Source organism: Sus scrofa, chromosome 16 (assembly GCF_000003025.6).
Source record: "Sus scrofa isolate TJ Tabasco breed Duroc chromosome 16, Sscrofa11.1, whole genome shotgun sequence".
In the NCBI taxonomy this organism is placed as follows: Eukaryota; Metazoa; Chordata; class Mammalia; order Artiodactyla; family Suidae; genus Sus; species Sus scrofa.
Genome location: NC_010458.4, coordinates 75,515,205 through 75,533,927, shown reverse-complemented (window position 1 = coordinate 75,533,927; position 18,723 = coordinate 75,515,205). Strand labels below are relative to the sequence as shown.

The 18,723-nt window shown below is 54.6% G+C and overlaps 1 protein-coding gene across 2 annotated transcripts; it reads right to left on the bottom strand.

Annotated features, from left to right (window-relative positions):
* Positions 9,167-16,936, bottom strand: MED10 (mediator complex subunit 10). 2 transcript variants are annotated; one of them, XM_013982820.2, is made up of 5 exons: positions 16,728-16,936; positions 15,229-15,312; positions 11,817-11,919; positions 10,169-10,244; positions 9,167-9,784 (listed from the first exon to the last, which is right to left on the bottom strand). In XM_013982820.2, the coding sequence occupies exons 1-5, from the start codon at positions 16,847-16,849 to the stop codon at positions 9,777-9,779; spliced, it is 393 nt and encodes a 130-aa protein (XP_013838274.1). In that variant the 5' UTR covers positions 16,850-16,936; the 3' UTR covers positions 9,167-9,776. The 2 variants fall into 2 exon arrangements, with proteins under 2 accessions (XP_013838274.1, XP_003134205.1); XM_003134157.4 differs by lacking the exon at positions 10,169-10,244 and having other exon boundaries at positions 16,728-16,933.

Genomic DNA, 18,723 nt, shown 5'->3' with positions numbered 1-18,723 from the left:
CAGCCTGTGCCAGACAGCACACCAGCGGCTCCGGAGGACAGCCTGGCATCTGAGCTGCCACAGCCTCTTTCGTCTGCTTGGGAGCAGCCTTGACAGGGAGGACCGAGGAAGTCAAGTTCTCTGATGCGGCGCAAGACTCCGAGACAGTTCTGCTGTCCCAGGGCTTTGGGTGGGGATTCCACGTTCCCGGGCGCGCTTCTGAATGGCGACGTGGGGGCCGCCACACCCCACTCAGGGCCACTGCGACGAATAGGTGGCTAAACCGCGTGGAGCCCAGTCATCCTCACCCCATGCCGGCTTCCTTCTTCCTCCCACCCCCAACCCGCCTCCCTGGGAAGAAGTCTCCTTCATGGACTGGAATCACCTCTCATCTGCCCTAGCATCTCTCTGATCCACAGCCCGCCCCCTGCACAATTACACGGGTGGGAAAGGAGCCAGAAGGCCCAAGAGCACCACTCTGAGCCCGCAGGGCCTCCTGCACTTCGGACCCTGCTCAGCCCCACACTGGGGGCACTGACCCCGGCCAGCTGGCTGGAGAAAGGCCAACGGGCAGCTCTAAAAGAGAGGATGACGTGGACACGGGTGAGGACCGAGGATGGATACCGGAGTGGAGGCGGATGCCAGCAGCAGGCGGCAGCCCCTCGGGCAGGGACTCCCATCAGCTCCGGGAAGAGAAGGACCAGGACGTGGTAGCTCGTGGTTCACTCGCGTGGCAAAGGTGGGTAGTATTTTGTAAAACTCTGAGATGTGGTCCTGGAGTGGGAGATGAGCTATTTCCCACCGTGGGTGCATGGAACACTTTTTTTCATCTTTTTAGGGCCGCACCTGCAGCACAAGGAAACTCCTGGACTAGGGTCGAATCGGAGCTGCAGCTGCCAGCCCACACCACAGCCACGGCAACGCCTGTGTACACTGCAGCTTGTGACAAGGCTGGATGCTTAACCTACTGAGCCGGGCCAGGGATGGAACCCACATTTTCATGGATGCCGGTTGGGTTCTTAACCCCCTGAGCCACAATGGGAACTCTCAGGGAAGTACTTTGAAAGCACAGGAAGGGAGGTGTCGACACGTATCCTCGCAGGACCTTGGCAAGAGCCAGCCGAGCGAGCACGTGGAGTCCAGGGGACACGCAGAGCCACCTTTCACTGGGTTTCAACACGTCCTCCAGGCCACACTGGGCCCGGGGTGCTCTGCCGGCCTCTCCAGCCGGCTTCCCTCCAGGCCTGGACATTCTGGAGGGTGAGAAGCGGCAGATGGGCTGTCCCCTGACTTCCGCAGCCATCCCTCTGGGGGCTGTGCCCCCCAGGCATTTCCACGCTCTGGGGACCAAAGACCTTGTCCCGGGTTGGGGAAATGTTCGCCACTGTGGAGGAAAATTAAGAGAGTACGCACGCCTAGGCGCTGGGCATGCCACACTACGTCCGGAAGGACGGATGCCCAAGAAACTCTCAGCTTTAGCAGTTCGCCTCTGCAGAGAGGCTGGGGGCTCAGGCAGGGGCGGGGCTTCCATGCACCCAGCTGGCAGGGCTGGTGGGGGCCCCTCTTTGGATTACAGTTCGGCATCCATTGCCAAAATGGAAATACACAGAATCCCCTTTAAGAAATTCATCTTAGAGTTCCCGCTGTGGCGCAACAGGATGGGCGGTGACTCTGGAGGGCTGAGACGCAGGTTCAATCCTAGCTGTGGGGGAAGTGGCAACGGTGACTCAGGTCGGATCCCTGGCCCAGGAATTCCACTGCCTCGGGGGGGGGGGGGAGGGCAAAAAAGAAAATAATAAAATTTTCTTTTTAAAGTCATCTCATGGCACACTCTCAGATGGAGGCTGAGGAAATGAACAACAGAGTTTCCCGTGGCATCCTTTGCAACAGCAAAGCCGCAGGGAGCACTCCCCACCCACCCGGAGACGCAGTGAGCTCCTTATAGCATCCCTGAGGCGAGACGCTGCCAGCCAGTCCGACCCAGCCCCACCCAGCTGAGAGAAGAATCTGCAGGATGTTTAAGCAAGAAAACTGAGGCTCTGTACAGCCTGTGTAATACAATCCTATTTGTATTTTTATAGTCATACCCATGAACACACGCTCAGAGAATTTCTCCTTTTCCCAGAAAGATACATAAATTAATAAGAAGGGGGCTGCGGGCTGGAACATGCTGCCCTGTTTGCATTTTTCAAAACAAACATCTGAACCAGCAGGGTGAGGTGTGCCCTCTGCTTCTGCTCGCCATATAAGATAACATTTGTACAAACAAAAGCCTACTGAAGCTTAACAAGAGATGCAATAAAACCAGGACGCAATCGATACTGTTTAAGCCTTGTTATATATGGGGAAGGCTGCCGGGCTCTGTGCGGAGTCAGATTTCTGGTTGCACACTGTGGACAGTGAATAAAAGCTTATTAATAACAGTAATGAAAATGGCCTCCATTCGCTTCTGCAACGCGAGGAGCCTTTCACGGTGGGGGCAGGAGACACAGCTGAGGACCAGGGAAAGGGTCAGACGACAGTTTACGGAAAAGACTCCTCCTCTGTTTTGCTCGATGCCTTCATGTCACAACTCAGCCTCACCCTGGGTCCAGCTGCTTCTCCTGATTAAATCAATGGACCACTGTGCTCGCATCCCTTTGGGACGCTGCTGCTCCAGCCGGCGCACACTGGAGAATGAACCAACGCCACCCACAAACAGACTGCCTTAAATTATGGGCCTTGTCCCCTAACACACCGCCACAGGCTCCCCGCAGGGTGGGTTGGGGGTGGCCCCGGGGGAGTGCGTGAAAGAGAAGGCAAAAGGCAGAGAGAGGACCCGTCTCTTCATCCTGAGCGCATCCCAAACTCAGTCCCTCTGCGGGAGGACGACGAGGGAGGATACAGGGCAGGGCTCGGGGTGTTTTCAAGAGGAAGAGCGGGAGGAAGGGGTTGGAGGAGGAAGGAAGGGGAGAGACAGAAAGAGGAGGCGGGAGGGCTCTGGTTCTGTCGGCATCCATCACCTCTCGCAGCCGGGAAAAGCCGGGAGGACTGGGGCGGGGGAAGGAGAGCTGGTGAAAGAAGCCAAGTGAGGCTACACTGAGCGGATGCTCTGAAGAGGTGGATGCTGGGGTTTCCCCTGTTGTACAGCATGATGGGTGGCGTCTCTGGAGCGCTGGGACACAGATTCGATCCCCGGCCAGGCACAGGGGGTAAAAGAGCTGCTGCGTTGCCCCAGAGGCGGCTTAGGTCCCAACGATTGCTCCGATCTGATTCCTGCCCAGGAACTCCATAGGCTGAGGGGTGGCCCCAAAAAGAAAAAATAAAAGAAATGAAAAGAAAAAGAAAATAAATAAATAAGAGAGGTCGGTGCTGGCGTTGCAACCAGCCTGGGAAGTCAAGGACCGATGTCCTCCTGGCTCCCGGGTTGGCTGGCTCCCTCACCCATCCACCCACACACAGCAGGAGGCATTTTAGTTTTCTTTTTAGTGCTGCACCCGCGGCACATGGCGTTCCCAGGCTAGGGGCCGATTCAGAGCTGCAGCCACCGGCCTGCACCACAGCCACAGCAACACAGGATCCGAGCCGCATCTGCAACCTATGACACAGCTCACGGCAATGCCGGATTGTTAACCCACTGACCGAGGCCAGGGATCGAACCTGCATCCTTGTGGACATTAGTCAGGTTCTTAACCTACGGAGCCACAGTGGGAACTCCAGGAAGCATGTTAGAACTGCTGTTCTTTCCAGGTTCCTGCAGCTCTAGACTCAGGAATCGTCGTCCTACCTCAGAGGCCCCGGGCCAACACCCTTCCGGCCTGTCTAGCCATCGCATGCATCTTGGCTGCAGCTGCATCTGGAACCCTGACTTGGGACCGCACAGCAGGGCAAAGGGGAAACCAGCAGGGGGAGGCCATGGTGTGGGCCCAGGGCAAGGCATGGACCAGGCCACCCATGTGCAGCTCAGGGACACAGGGAGAGACAGGCCATGGACTCCGACTCTGCCTTTGAAACCTCATCATTGACATTCTCTTCTGAGTTCCAGTGACCCCATGGAAGCTCTCAAGTCCTGAGTCTTGTGGGTCCAGACTCTGCGGATAGTGCGATGTGACACTCCTGCCTAACTTGCACCTTTGGGCTCTTGATGGAAAAGACCCCACATGCTCACCAAATGAACTAAACTTGAAAAACGCCCAACGCAGCACCTGGAATCCAAGCTTACGTCTATAAAATTTTAATATTTTAGCCTCAAGTTACCCCTACGATCAAGCGTCTGTAGGAAGGACCAACACCAGCACCCAGTCCTGGTCGATGCTTGTGAGGGGCTACAGTGGTTCTGAGTGGACAACTTGAAACTGTCACAGGAGGAAAAATAACCCCTATCTTTTTAAATTCACTGTTTTTTAAATGTCTCTAATTTGCAGCCAACCTGCATGAAACAGTAGACAAAGGTTAATAATAATTGTAATAAAGTTACAATAAAATGAATGTAATAAAAGTACACACATACATATATGCATGCTTAGTTTGGATGCCTATTTAAGTTACTAAGTAAAGGGAGTGGGATGGACCGGGACTCTGGGCTTAACAGATGCAAACTATTGCCTTTGGAGTGGACAGGCAATGAGATCCTGCTGTATAGCACTGGGAACCATATCTAGTCATGCAAGATGGAGCCTGATGGAGGGTAATGTGAGAAAAAGAATGTATATAATATGTATGTGTGACCGGTCACTTTGCTGTACAGTAGAAAATTGACAGAGCGCTGTAAACCAGCCATAATGGAAAAAAATATAAAAATCACTTAAAAATTATTAAGATAACTTATGTAAAATTGTTTTAATTTTTTATTTTATTTTATTTATTTATTTATTTTTTGTCTTTTTGCTATTTCTTTGGGCCGCTCCCACGGCATATGGAGGTTCCCAGGCTAGGGGTTGAATCGGAGCTGTAGCCACCAGCCTACGCCAGAGCCACAGCAACGCGGATCCGAGCCGCGTCTGCAACCTACACCACAGCTCACGGCAATGCCAGATCGTTAACCCACTGAGCAAGGGCAGGGACCGAACCTGCAACCTCATGGTTCCTAGCCGGATTTGTTAACCACTGCGCCACAACGGGAACTCCTAAAATTGTTTTTAAATATTTATGGATTGTTGACACTATCATCTTATCAAAGATTTCTCACCCTAAAAACCTTTGAAACTTCAAAGGTAGTGGGGAAAAAAATAAAGGCTTCTGAATCGTTGTGCAAAACCCAGCCCAGTCGGGACTACCATTCTCCAACAAGATTTAAAATGTGGAATAAAGCCCCTGAAAGGGATTCTAACAATCCTGCTTGTCTTGCACAGGAGTCCCTTAACTGCTGGCTGCGAAAGGCTTTGTAGACAGTAACCTGGTCACAGAAGCCCGAGGAGCTGATTGCAGGAGCAGACGGCAAGCTGCTAAAGGCCAGTGCAGAACGGGGGCCAGGAAGCAAGAGGAAACAAAGAGACGCCAGCAGAAAGCCTAAGCACGTCAGAGCCCCAGCCTCGAGGGGGAGCGGGCCCCCCGGTCTGCAGTTTTGCTGATTTCTGATTCTGAACCAGACGATGCTATAAATAAGGGCAGGAATAAATATTCCGCCAGCGCATCCCTTGTTTTCCCAGCCTGTGTGTGCTCAGCTGCTAAGCGAGGCAGCCCCCCCTTCTGCCTCGTTATCCTGGCGTCTCCACCATCAAACGCCACCTCCGGCCAGGAAGGCAGCGCTTGTGACCCCCAGCGGTCTGCGCCCACTTAGAAACCCAATCCATCTCTCCCTTGTTTTGAATTTCGTGTCTTGGCAGACGTTTAAAAGAAAGTAACAAGTGACCCTGGCGTGGGTTCCTCTAAGCCTATCTCTGCCTGGGCCGTCTCATCACCCCCCACCCTCACCAGCACTAAGCATCCTGCTGGACCGACTGTTAGGAGGGAAAAAAAAAGATCAGCCAGTTGCTCTGGGAGCCAAGACTGGCAACCAGACTCAGCAAAATCAAGAGAAATAATAAAAGTGACTGTTTCGGACCAATCACTATTGATTGATCGACTTTGCCTAAAATGCCCGGAGCATAACCACAGGTCTCCTTCGTCTGTTCCCAGCAGCTGTGACCAAGTCCACGGCCGGGGCGGCTGGAGCAGCAGATTCATTCCTCCCAGGCCTGGAGGCTGGACGTCGAGACCAGGGAGGTTCTGGCGGAAACCCGCTTTCCGGCTTGCAGACGGCCGTCTTCTCCCCGAGACAGCAGACCTGAAGAGCTCAGAGCCCGGGTCAACCCTCCGACGCCCTCCAGAAGGACACGATCAACACGTGTGCACACGGGATCTGCGTGGAGCAGACCCCGCAGCTGAAGGCAGCTCTGAGTCTAGAGCGGCCTCCTCCTGCATTTCCAGCCTGTTTCAAAATCGAGTGGATGTGGGCACTGGCCTTTCCTGGTGCTCACGGCACTCTTAGCAAAAAAACACCTTTTTTTTTTTGGGTCTTTTTAGGGCCACACCCACGGCACATGGAGGTTCCCAGGCTAGGGGTCGAATTGGAGCTACAGCTGCAACAGGGAACGTGGGATCCAAGCCGTGTCTGCAACCTACACCACAGCTCACAGCATCACCGGATCCTTAACCCACTGAGCGAAGCCAGGGATCGAACCGGCATCCTCATGGACACTAGTCGGATTTGTTTCCACTGAGCTACAATGGGAACTCCACAATTCATTTTTTCTTTTTTTCCTTTTTAATTTTTTGAAGTTTTATTGAAGTACAGTTGATTAACAAGGTGATGCAGTTACACCTGTACACACATCCATTGTCTCAGATTCTGCGTGGAGTATCTGTGAGAGCCTATGCTATCTGTGTTTCCCACATAGATGATCACAGAACACAGGTGGAGTTCCCTGTGCTAGACAGCAGGTCCCCATTGGTCAATCACTCCATATACCTGTGTGCAAAACAACTCTTTCTAAGTAGTTCCTTTTTGAAAGCGTTCCTATGGTTGGCCAGAGCTTGTGTACAAGGAGCTATGTTGGGCAGAGCCCACAGTCACCAGCTCAGGGTCCCTGTCCAACGACAAAGAGCCGTCTCGCTTCATCTGTCACCTGTCATCTTGCTCTCTCGGAGCGTGATGAGCATCCTCCAGCTCCATCAAGGTCACGGAGACCGTGGATGCCCTTCAAGAGCCCCCCACCCCGACAGCTCCTGCAAATGGCAGGGAACCAGGTGGAAACCGGTGGTTTGCAGGAAGCTAAGTCGCTCCGACTCTGCGAATATGCGATGTGGTTTAGAAAAAGGGTCCTGGCAGATGTAGTTAAGAAACCATGAGATTATCCAGGTGGCCCTAAACCAATGATAAATGTCATAGGAGACAGAGCAGAGGCAGAGAGGAGGCAGAGGCTGGAGGGCGGCGTCCACAAGCCCAGGCACACCTGGACCCTGCAGGAGCCTCGCCTGGAGCCTCTGGAGGGTGGGGCCCCGCCGACACCCAGGATTTCAGATTTCTGGAAACCAGGTGCCAGGCCTGCTCTGCCTTCGTTGCTGGGTGACCTGAGCAAGTCATCCAGCTCCTCTGGGCCTCAGCTTTCTCATCTGAAAATGACCCCAGGGGCTCAATGGGAACGAGCCAACACACGTAGTGTTTAAGCCGTGTCTAGCACAGAAACAGCAGCACGCGAGTGTCTGCAGTTAACACATTAACGGAACACAGAGCAGGAAAAATTGTGCAGGAAGTTTATTGACGGGCCTAGATTTTCACAGGACACTGTTTAAAACAAAAAAGCAGGCTACTAACGCGTGTGTATAGGAATAATCCCACATCTTGTTATTCATATGTGTATGTGTGTGTGACTGTAGAACAAATGTCCAGATGGATTAAAAAAAAAAAAAAAACCCAGTATCAACAATCAGGGCAGCGATGCGGGCGCTTTTCACAGCTTTACTTTTCTGAGTTTTCTGTATGGAACACATCTGATTGTGGACCCTAAAAAGATGAAGGCTATCCTATTTCTGCACGAAGGCAGGGCTTAATATGTGCTCTTTCCATTTTCTTAGCCGCAGAGGCAGCTAAGTGACTGAGGGGTGATTTGAAGCTCAGGCCCCAGGATCCCCACAGGGAGTCACAGGGATGGCACTGTGCCTGGAAATCACAGGGCTTTCAAGTGGGTTGGCGGGTGGATCAGTGTTTGGGAAAGTGGTGGGGATTGTGGCCCGTGCGGGGGAGGGGGGGTGTTCAAAAGTGAAGGAGGAATTCGCAAATAACTGGGTGTCAGCGAGCAGGGATGGCTCAAGAGAAGCCCATCAGAGCGGTGGCTGCTGCGCCAGGATGCCTCCAGGAACCACTGTTCTAACTGGAATGAGGCCCTCAAGAGGAGGGGTCAGAGGGCCAAGGTCAGGGGAGCGGGGTTGGTGTGCACATCCTCAGGCTGAGCTGCAGCCCTGGACCTTCCGGTGGGGGAGCCTGGAGGTGGTGGGCCGTTTCTACACACACCCCGCGTGCTTGGTGAGTTTGCAAGAAGGCTGTCTGCGGACCCTTCAGGGCTCCCTGGAACACGACATCTGTTCTGGGCTGGCACGGCCCAGAGGCTGGCACCTGCGTGAATACTAACGCCTGGTGCAGCCAACACAGAGACCAGCGGAGCCCACACCTCACCCAACGTCGCGCTGAGGACGCCGAAGGCCCTAAGAGCGGCTCTTGGACCTACAGGTTCCAGAATCCCTGGGGGCAGTAAGTCAACCAGGCAGGTTCCAGGCCCCGGCCCAAGCTCTGCCCCAACAGGTCTGACCCACCTTTCCATGGATGGGCCCGGGTCCCCCTCCGAGGCAGGCGCCTGTGGTGACCGTCGAGGGCCAGGGCACCGGGACTGAGACTCAAAGGCAGCCCACAGGCGTGGCAAGGGCCTCGCCTGAATTTAAAAGACACGCAGCCTCCCAGGCCCGCCCGGGCCTGCGGGGTCCCAAGGCCCAGCGGGTCCAGTCCCCGGAGGCTGACACAGGCCCGGCAGCATCCCGCACAGTGACAATACACGACCTCTGCGAAACAGGCGGCAGGGAAGTCGGAGTGCTGCGGTCTTCAGCTTTTCCTGCCTAAATGCCTGGAGGACAAATTTCACGAACATCCCGCACACTTCAGCGAAGTACCACCTGCGGACAAGACACGCGGCCCTACACGACGAAGCGGTACAGCAGGAACCACACGGAGCAAGCGTCCAAGTTCTCAGAGGCTTTATTTTATGACCAGAGCGCCGGGAGCACACTCGCTCTCCTTGCAAAGAGAAAACACAAAACCAGTTTAAGGTGCTTCTCATTTTAAACCAATGCTTTTTTTTAGCTTGGACATCCTAACAAAGGAACAGAAAGCGTACAGAAAAAGAAAACTATGGCACAGGATTTGTAGGAACTTTCAATCTACCTCTGTCATTCCGAGCATCAAGACTACCTGCCTGTGGGGGGCCGTACACGGAGCACGCAAAGGTGTGCGAGCGCCAGCTGGCTGAGAGCTTGAGGACCAAACAGAGCACATCGGGGAGAGGGGGCAGCTGGTGGCAGCTGGTGGCACAGCCCCAGATGCCCTCTAGGCCCTGCCGTCCCCAGAGGCCACCGCTGAGGACGAGGCGGCAGGAGGATGGCCAGGAGACGGCATCAGCGCCGCTGGGTCCCACGCTGCCTGAAGGTCACGGCCATTCGTGCAGGACGAGGAGGGTCTCCAGACAGAGGGAGGACGGAGTTAGGAAGGGGGCTGGTCCTCCCCTCGGATGCTCCGGTACTTCGCCATGTCTTCGGGAAATACTTTAGAAAGTTCCTGAATCAACAGGCTTTTAAATTTCTAAGAAGAAAAACACACGCCGTCAAAGTGGTTTTGTTTGCGACCCATCACACAAGTTACAGACTCCGCCCCACCCAGGGTGCAACCTCCAAAGACCAGAAGCTGTGCTTTCCCCGCGCGAGTGGTGGGCTCATCTCCCTGGGGCCACAGGTGCCAAAGCCCAGCGGGCAGTCGCTGGCAACTAGGCTGCGGGTACTTTGAGAACGACCTGAAAGACGAATACAGGTTCAAATACCACTTCCTCCCGCTTGCCTCAAACGGACAAAAAGCCGCTGTGAGAGCCTGCCACACAGGTGGGAACGACTCTGCACACAGCACACGTCACAGGGATCCTCTCATAATATTTAATCAAGCAATTATTAGCTCGAACCACATCAAACTCACTGTGTGCAAACAGCTCGATCAAAGCTTTCGGGGCACCTGGAAACCTGTCTTCTCCAAGCACCACGGCTCCTGGATCCTGCTCATCAGCAGAACATTTGCTTTAATCCAGACTTAAAAGCAGCTAAACACCTGCCAGCGTCTCCAAACCTTTCCTCTAAGCCGTCCCGAAAAGCAGCACGGTGGACGTCCACAAGGCAGGGCCCTGTCCTAGGTCACCGGCACAGCGCCCGAGGAGGATCCGGGATGGGAGGCGGCCAAGTTTAACAAACACTGGGCCCGTCAAGGGCACCGAGAGACCCCACGAGCTCAGGCGTGAGACCCCACAAGCTCTCTAGGCGTGAGACCTCCATGAGCTCAGACGTGAGACCCCACAAGCTCAGGTGGGGGGACACGACACCAAGAGGCAGCAGAAGCAGATGTGAAATGAACAGAAGGCACAGTCACGAGTGCGACCGCCAACGGGCCAAAGGCAGGGAGTGAAGGGAGCTCGGGGAACTGGCAGACATCAGCCAGGGGCCTCGATCCTGCTCGCAGGGCCTCTGCTGGACGCCTCGGCTCAGTCACAGAACACCTCACCGGGCCCAGCTCCTCCCGACCGAAGCTCTGCTACGTCCGAGGCTGATGCTCGGGTCAACAGCAAGTCAGTCCCAAGCTGACAAAGTGAGGGCCACACAAACCCTTCAGGCAAAGCCCCCTCCAGGGCAGGCGGGCAGCACAGATGGGGCGGGCAGGCAGCCCGGTCAGCCCCTCTGCTGGCTCCCAGCCCTTGAACCTCAGAGTGGCCATCCCCGTGCACACATCAGACACCAACCAGGCAAGCCGTGTGCCTGGGCAGTGGCGGGAACACAAGACTCGCACCCCTGACATCCTGGAGCTTAGGCTGCGGCAGAGGACACGGCACAGGGAGGCGGGGGGCGGGGGGGCTGGTCCTCAGGGCCCCGGGAGGCGGCGGGACCTGACCCTGAAGGAAGGCAGCGTGCAGAGAACCGGCAGCAGAGCATCAGCACAGGAACAGACAGGAAGGCAAACTCCAGAAGGGCCCAGAGCCAAGAACGGGATGGAGCAGCAGGCAGGCTCGCCGTCCGAGGCCAACAGGAAGAGAAGGGCCCCCCACCTACAGGAACCCCCCCACCCCCATCTAACCACGTGAGTCAACGTAAGAGAAGGACTACATGAACACATTCAAGAAGCGGCATTTTCTGGATCCCATCAAAACCCAGAGACACAAAGGAAAGGCCCCTTGGAGACCCGGGGAACCGGTACCAAGAGCTGTGGCGTCAGACGGTGGGGACGACCACCTGGGGAAGAACGAGGACTCACTCAGCAGCCCCGAAACCCAAGACCCACGATGCCAGAAACGGCCGGACAGAGGGGCTGGGAACGCACCACAGTGCAAACCGGACCCTGCGAGGCGGAAAACGCCAACCGCTAACGCCACAGGCCCTCAGCCGGACTTTGCTAAGAGTAAGGCTGCCACGTGGCCAGGCCGGTTCTGCCCCCGCTCAGCAGTCTCGACCGTGCGACGCCGTCAAGAGCCCATGCGCTGCAGCCTAGCGGCCAGGTCTGCTTGGTGGACCCTCCTGCCTTCGGACGGGCACCTTCTCTGCACACAAGGGCCGGGCACCTTCTCCGCACACAAGGGCCTTACCTTCATGGTGTCGATCTTGCCTTTAACTTGCTCATTTTTCGCCAGAGCCCTCTCCAGGCACTCTTTGGTGTAGAGCTGGGGGTTTCGACCTTGATCTATGTATCTGGAAACGTGAAACGTCTCGGTCAACACTCTCGTGGCTGAGAGCTCCCCTCCCGGTTTTCTGCGTTAACCTCAATGGCTCCGTGCAGCAGAGCCCAGGTGGGCTAGAATCCCTCCGTGTATACAAGGACAGAGCACGTCTAGTGACATGAGTGACTCGTGACACCAGGCAATGAGCGCTTCCAAGCCAAGCAAGCTTCACGGCCCCCCAGTTCACATTTTCAGCATTTGTGTTTTTTCTTTCTTTGCTTTTTAGGGCTGCACCTGCAGCATATGGAGGTTCTCAGGCTAGGGATCAACTGGGAGCTACAGCTGCCGGCCCACACCACAGCCACAGCAACGCGAGACCCGAGATGCACCTGCAACTCTACACCACAGCTCATGGTTCTTGTGGATTCATTCCCGCTACGCCACGACGGGAACTCTGAGTTTGTGTTTTTCAAAAGGCATCACCTTTCGATCCCGATGAGAGCCTGTGAGGCCAGGCAGCTCCTGACAAGAGAGAGTAAACGCGGGCCAGAGCCGCAGGCCTGACCTCCCCCAGGAGCCCCCCAAGATGCAGCCCCACTCTAGGCCCGCCCCGCCCTCGGCAGGGGAGCCCCTGAGGCTGCTGGATGGGGGAGGGGAGAGCCTCAGGGGGGAGAGCCTCGGGGGGAGAGCCCCAGCCCCCCAACTCCACTAAGATTAGCTTACAAACTGGAGGGGAGGGCCGACATACCACTGTCCTAAATACACCTAAATAACTTCAATTTTAGAGAGAGATTCTCCCTAATCACTTGACAATATAAAACTGCTCCTTGAAATGTCCAACACTTGTCCCTAAACGCCTTCATCACCCCAAGCACCATTCAGCCCACAGCCTCGACGACGAATGCCCTGGTTTTACGCACCAAAGGCCCCCCGCCTGCCTCTACACCTGCAGCTGGTCAGGTCATCCGGCTAAGTTGTATTATTCACTACGAAGAAAGAAAAGCCACCAGCATGCCTCAGTCCGATCTCCGCATTTTTACGCTTCAGTTTAAAAAACGTATCCCCTCGGAATAAAGACACTGTTAGGTTCCGTTAATACATAAAAACCAGCCTTTAATTACGACAGCAAGATACCTAATAAATCAAAAGTTCTAGATATTTCATTTTATTGCAATGGATTTGAAATGATGTGATTTAAAAAAAGCAAAATTATGGTTACTTCTAAACAAAATCCTCCATTACTGGGGGGAGAGGGAACGTGACAGGCCCAAGCGTCCTAAATAAACAACCCTTTCAAGAGTGACGTGGGTCAGAAAGAGAAAGACAGATGCCCTATGACATCACTTCTATGTGGAAGCTAAAATACGGCTCAGATGAACCTTTGTATGGAACAGAAACAGATTCATGGACGCAGAGAACGGACCTGTGGCTGCCAAGGGGGAGGGGAGGAGTGGGATGGACGGGAGTCGGGGTGAGCAGATGCAAACTACTGCATTTGGAGTGGACAGGCAGTGAGGTCCTGCTGGACGGCACAGGGACCTGAATCTCATCACTGGAGATGGACACACACTGAGAAAAGGGATGCATGTATACGTATGACTGGGTCACACTGCTGTACAGCAGAAACACCGTAAATCAACCGTAATTTTATTTATTTATTTATTTTTTGTCCTTTTCCATTTCTTGGGCCACTCCCGAGGCATATGGAGGTTCCCAGGCTAGGGGTCGAATCGGAGCTGTAGCCGCCGGCCTACACCACAGCCACAGCAACGTGGGATCTGAGCCGGGTGTGCAACCTACACCACAGCCCACAGCAACGCCAGATCCTTAACCCACTGAGCAAGGGCAGGGATCGGGCCTGCAACCTCATGGTTCCTAGTCAGATTCGTTAACCACTGAGCCACGATGGGAACTCCTCAACTGTAATTTTTAAAAAATTAAAAACAACAACAACAAAAAAACCCAGTGATGTCATCTGGATTGGGCTGAAGGCCACACCTGCTGGCACACTGACCCCAAGGAGTGGACACGAGGGCCCAGATTTACCCTGGCGTCTCTGCTGCAGGCACGGGGGTGTGCCTGAAACCGGACCTGGAAACCCCCCCTCCCATGCTGGGCACAGGTCAGGGGCTAGCTGGCACCTGCTGCCAGCTGAGCCCCCAGCGGCCACCTCAACCCCGTTCTCCGGGTGAGTCTCGGGCATCCCTGCGGCCCACCGGCGGGGGACAGGGCGTGCTGGCCGAGGCCCACTGCCCACACCCCTTCAGTCTTTCCCTCACCTTCCGCTCACCTGGTCCACTTCAGAAGATGGCAGTTCTTCGGCACCTGTCCCGCTACTCACCCCCACACTCGGACCAGAACGGCCCTGGGAGGACACTTCAAGGAGGGAAATTAGCTGCCACCTTCCCACACCTCACAAGCAGGAGCCTAGAGCTCGCTCACACACACACACACACGCGCGCGCGCGCGCGCACACACACAGTCACACACGGCCTTCGCTCCCGCCTGGAAACATGTGACACCTTGGCCAGCAGGCGAGGACAGAGCAGAGACCCTGAAAACTGCAGCCTGTATCTGGACTTGGTGGACAGCAGCCGAGCGTGTAACCTGGTGTAACCAGGACTTCTGTCTCTGACTTTCGGGGAGATAAAAGGGTACCTTTTCCCCTTACTGTTCAAGGACATCTAGTGACTGATTTTTGCAGTTTTACTACAAAAAGCCCCAGAACACTCCTGCTGTTCCAAGCCAGCTCTGGGCGGGAGGCTGCTTGGCCCGAAATCAGCGCTTGTCAAGGACACACGAGCCTGGGGTTTCAGTCTCAGCCCTGACGCCGACTAGCTCGACAGCCCACTCAGGACTGGGAAAGCCTGTGATGTTTCTCACGTATTTAAGAAATGCTCATTCACGTGGAAATACAATACCGTGGAGAATTTTTAATTGTTGAATCCCATTAGAACATAAGCTCCATAAGGGCAGATGTTTCTTTTAATTAATTTATTTATTTAATTTTTGACCTTTCAAGGCCGCACCACCCACCCTGGAAGTTCCCAGGCTAGGGGACAAATCAGAGCTATAGCTGCCAGCCTTTCCCACAGCCACAGCAACACCAGATCCTTAACTCACTGAATGAGGCCAGGGATCGAACCCACGTCCTCATGGATACCAGTCGGGTTCATTACTGCTGAGCCACAGCGGGAACTCCAGGACAGATATTTTTGTCTGTTTTCTCCCCCTGGCACATCCCAGCACCCAGACTGTGCCTGCCAGGCAGCAAACACTTAAGTACCGTGGGTGAAGAAATCATTGTAGCAAAACTGAACACATCAGACACAGTACTTACTCAAATACTTCTAAAGGCACAGTAATATCGTGAAGCTGCTGCCTGCACTTATCAATGTCCTGTAAGCCAGTGACAATAAAATTCCTGGGGAAAAAGCAAAAACGGGACATCAGGTTAATTCGGAGGACAGCACTGCAACACCCACCACACGTGGCCGACCAGGTGTCCAGGCCCGCTCCTCACCCGCGCACAGGTCACTCGTGGCTCTCGGATCTTTGTTAGCAACACAATTCCTAGGAAAGCTTCGGAGTTATAAAGATGCTCAAATATCTCTTGATTTTCTTTTTAAATGAGGAATTTCCAATATTGGGGGGCAAGAACCAATATGAGTAAGGGCAGAAAACTTTTGAGAATCTGATGAAAAACATGACCCCTCTCTCAAATACAATCACCCTGAGTTGTAGCTGATTTTTTTCCTTTTTTTTCTTCTCTTTAGGGCCGCACCTGCCTCACAGGGAAGTTCCCACACTAGGGGGTATGATAGGAACCACAGCAACACCAGCTGCCAGCCAGGTCTGTGACCTACTGGGGCAACGCCAGGATCCTTAACCCACTGAGCAAAGCCAGGGATCAAACCCACATCCTCATAGAAACTAGTCAGGTTCTTAACCCACTGAGCCACAAGGGGAACGCCCATGGTGGACGTGATTTTGTGTGCGGTTTCAGACAATAACCAAGGCAGTGAACTCTGGCTCAAGAATCCATCCTCAAAGTCTGTGGGGGAAGAAAACCATGGCTGCGGGGCTTAATTTCAGTGGCCCTCGGAAGCTTCCTAGATTAGCTGGCTGGTCCCACAGTACTGGCTGTGTAAGCAGGGGTGCAAATATGTCTACATGCCCGTACCCTCTACAAAGCTGTGGGCCCCTCTCCAGAGCACTCTATCCGTATCTGCCTTTTGTCTACCCCAGGGCCTAGCACGATGGCCAGCACAAGGCTGACGCCAAAATTAATTAATAAACGTTCCGTGGCCTTTCTCATCATTATCACCACCACCACCACCACCCGCCGATTCCTCCGCATCCAGGCCTAGACAGCAAGTGGCTTCCGAGCCCAGACCTTCCCGGGCCCATTTTACCGCGCTGTGGGTGAAGCCCGTCTCCCCTTGGGGCACAGAGACTGCACGCCCCGGAAGGTGCCAGGGGAAAAGCCTTAGATCATGAAGCATGCCTCCCTCTGACGGCCCCAGAAACGAAAACTGCATTATCCGGCCTCGATAACGGCTCCAAATGGGGCCTCGAAAAAAGGTCCCAGCAAGGCAAAGAGTGGAGGAGGAGGGCCGGCAACAGGCGGTAGAGGCTAGCACCGCCCCGCCCCCGCCCCCGCCCCCGCCCCGCCCCCGCACCGCACAGCCTGGACCCGGAGGGCCGGGAGAGCCTGGCCGGAGCAGGGCGGGGAGAGGCAGCGGCTCTCGGCCGGATCCCGGCTCCCCATCCCGGCTCCAAGGCAGACACTGCCCCGCGGGACCCAAGGACACGCCGGCGGACTCGGTGGCCACTCACAGCTTTTGGTTGAGCCCGGCCTGGCTACTGGGCTGGAAGTCGCTGACGATGATGCCAAGCTGCCGGATGTTCTCCACGAACTTCTCCAGGTGCTCCTCCAGGTGGTCAAACTTCTCCGCCATGGCTTCGAGGCCCGAACCGCCGCGGGCGTGGTCCGGCTCCGCCGCTTCCTGCTTCCGCCCGGGGTCTCCACCACTTCCGTTTCCTCTTGGGGCAGTGGGCGGGGCCTGGTTGGCGGGGCGGGATGGGGCGGGGCCTCGGGGGCCCGGAGCCTGGAGCCTAGAGAGAGGCCTGCGTCGGGGGCGGGGCTTGAGTGCAGAGCGGGCGGAGTCCTCTTGGCCCCGCCCCAACAGCCCTAAGCGGCCGGGTGAGCTGCAAACCGCGGGTTTTGGTTCTCGGTATCCGCGTGCGGCCGCAAAGAGCCAGCCTTGAGGACCTATGAGACCTTGTTCTGCCTTCACTGGCCCAGGGCGGGTTCCCTACCCTGTGAGCCTCTGTTCTCGTCCGTAAAGTTGGGCTAAGATTGAGACCTGTTTCTTGAGATTAAAGTAGATAAATCTCAACAAACCCAGTGGGCAGCACTTGGAAAGAGTAGCTTGACTCCTTCATGAAAATGACTATTTTTACTGAATATTTAAATAACAGGTACTCATTGTAAATAAGTAAAATAATAAAGAAAATTATAACGAGGGGGAGAAGATACCTGAAATCCTGCCCCCCTGGCACGAGCCATCTTTAAGATTTCAGAATTCATCCCTTCCTGTGGTTCCTATGCACAGGTACAACTGCCTGCGGGAAAGCAGGAAAGGATTTGGCTGCTGCTGCTGCTGCTTTTCTTTTTAGAGCCCCACCCTTGGCATATGGCTAGGGGTTGAGTTGGAGCTCTAGCTGCAGGTCTATGCCACAGCCATAGCCACACCATATCCGAGCTGCATCTGTGATCTATGCTGTAATAATATCCACAGTAATGCTGGATCCTTAACACACTGACGGAGGCTGGGGACCGAACCCACATCCTCACAGGGACAACATCAGGTTCTTACCCCCTGAGACATAATGGGAGCTCCTTGATCAGCTTCTTATTCCACAACAGCAAGCTGCTATACAGGTTCCAGCAGACCCCCACCTGCTCCTCCAGGGGCTGGCCCCTCTCTCAGCCAGTCCCTGTTGGAGCCACCCAGCCTTTGCCCTAACCCTGAGAGGCAGCTCAAGCTGGGCCTCAGACCCATCCCTTTTCCAGTAGACTTACCATCCCTAAAAGAATGAATTAGCAGCCCAGGCCACACACAGTGATGTTAAGCCCAGTGCCACAATGGAGGCTTCCAGTACTAACTGCTGCCACCTCCCACCGAAGGGTCAGTCCCTCCCTGCTCCATACAATGCAGTGTCTTTGCAAATGCCCACCTACCTGAAGTTTGCATGAAGGCCCCAGTAAAGACAGTCTCCTTGTCCCTCAGTTGGGCTCCTGAAGTCAGCACTGGCTTGCCTTCTTCCTTCTGGTGCTTAGATAGCACCTACCTTCTCCCCCTCTTCCTTGTAAGCATCGCCTGCTTAGCTCCCCTTTCCTAATCCAGCCTCCTTCCTAGCTTAGGCCTCAGTCCCTCGTGCCAACTCTAATAAAACAGTGCCCTGTGGGCTTTCTCTACAGAAAATATGGCATTCCCCTTGTGGCTCTGTGGGTTAAGAACCCATCATTGCCTCTGTAAGGATTTGGGTTCAATGCAGGATCCAACATTGCTGCAAGCTGTGGCGTAGATCACAGATTCAGCTGGATCCAGTGTGGCTGTGACTGTGGTGTAGACCAGAAGCTGCAGCTCTGATTCTACTCCTGGCCCAAGAATTTCCATATGCGGCAGGTGCAGCCTTAAAAAAATAAAATAAAATAAAATAACCTCCCCTGCTTCATGGAACTCCCAAAGACTTTAATGATAAGGGAAAGAGTCCACACAGATGCCATGCCAATATTAACCTATAAGCAACTAATAACATAGTTTTA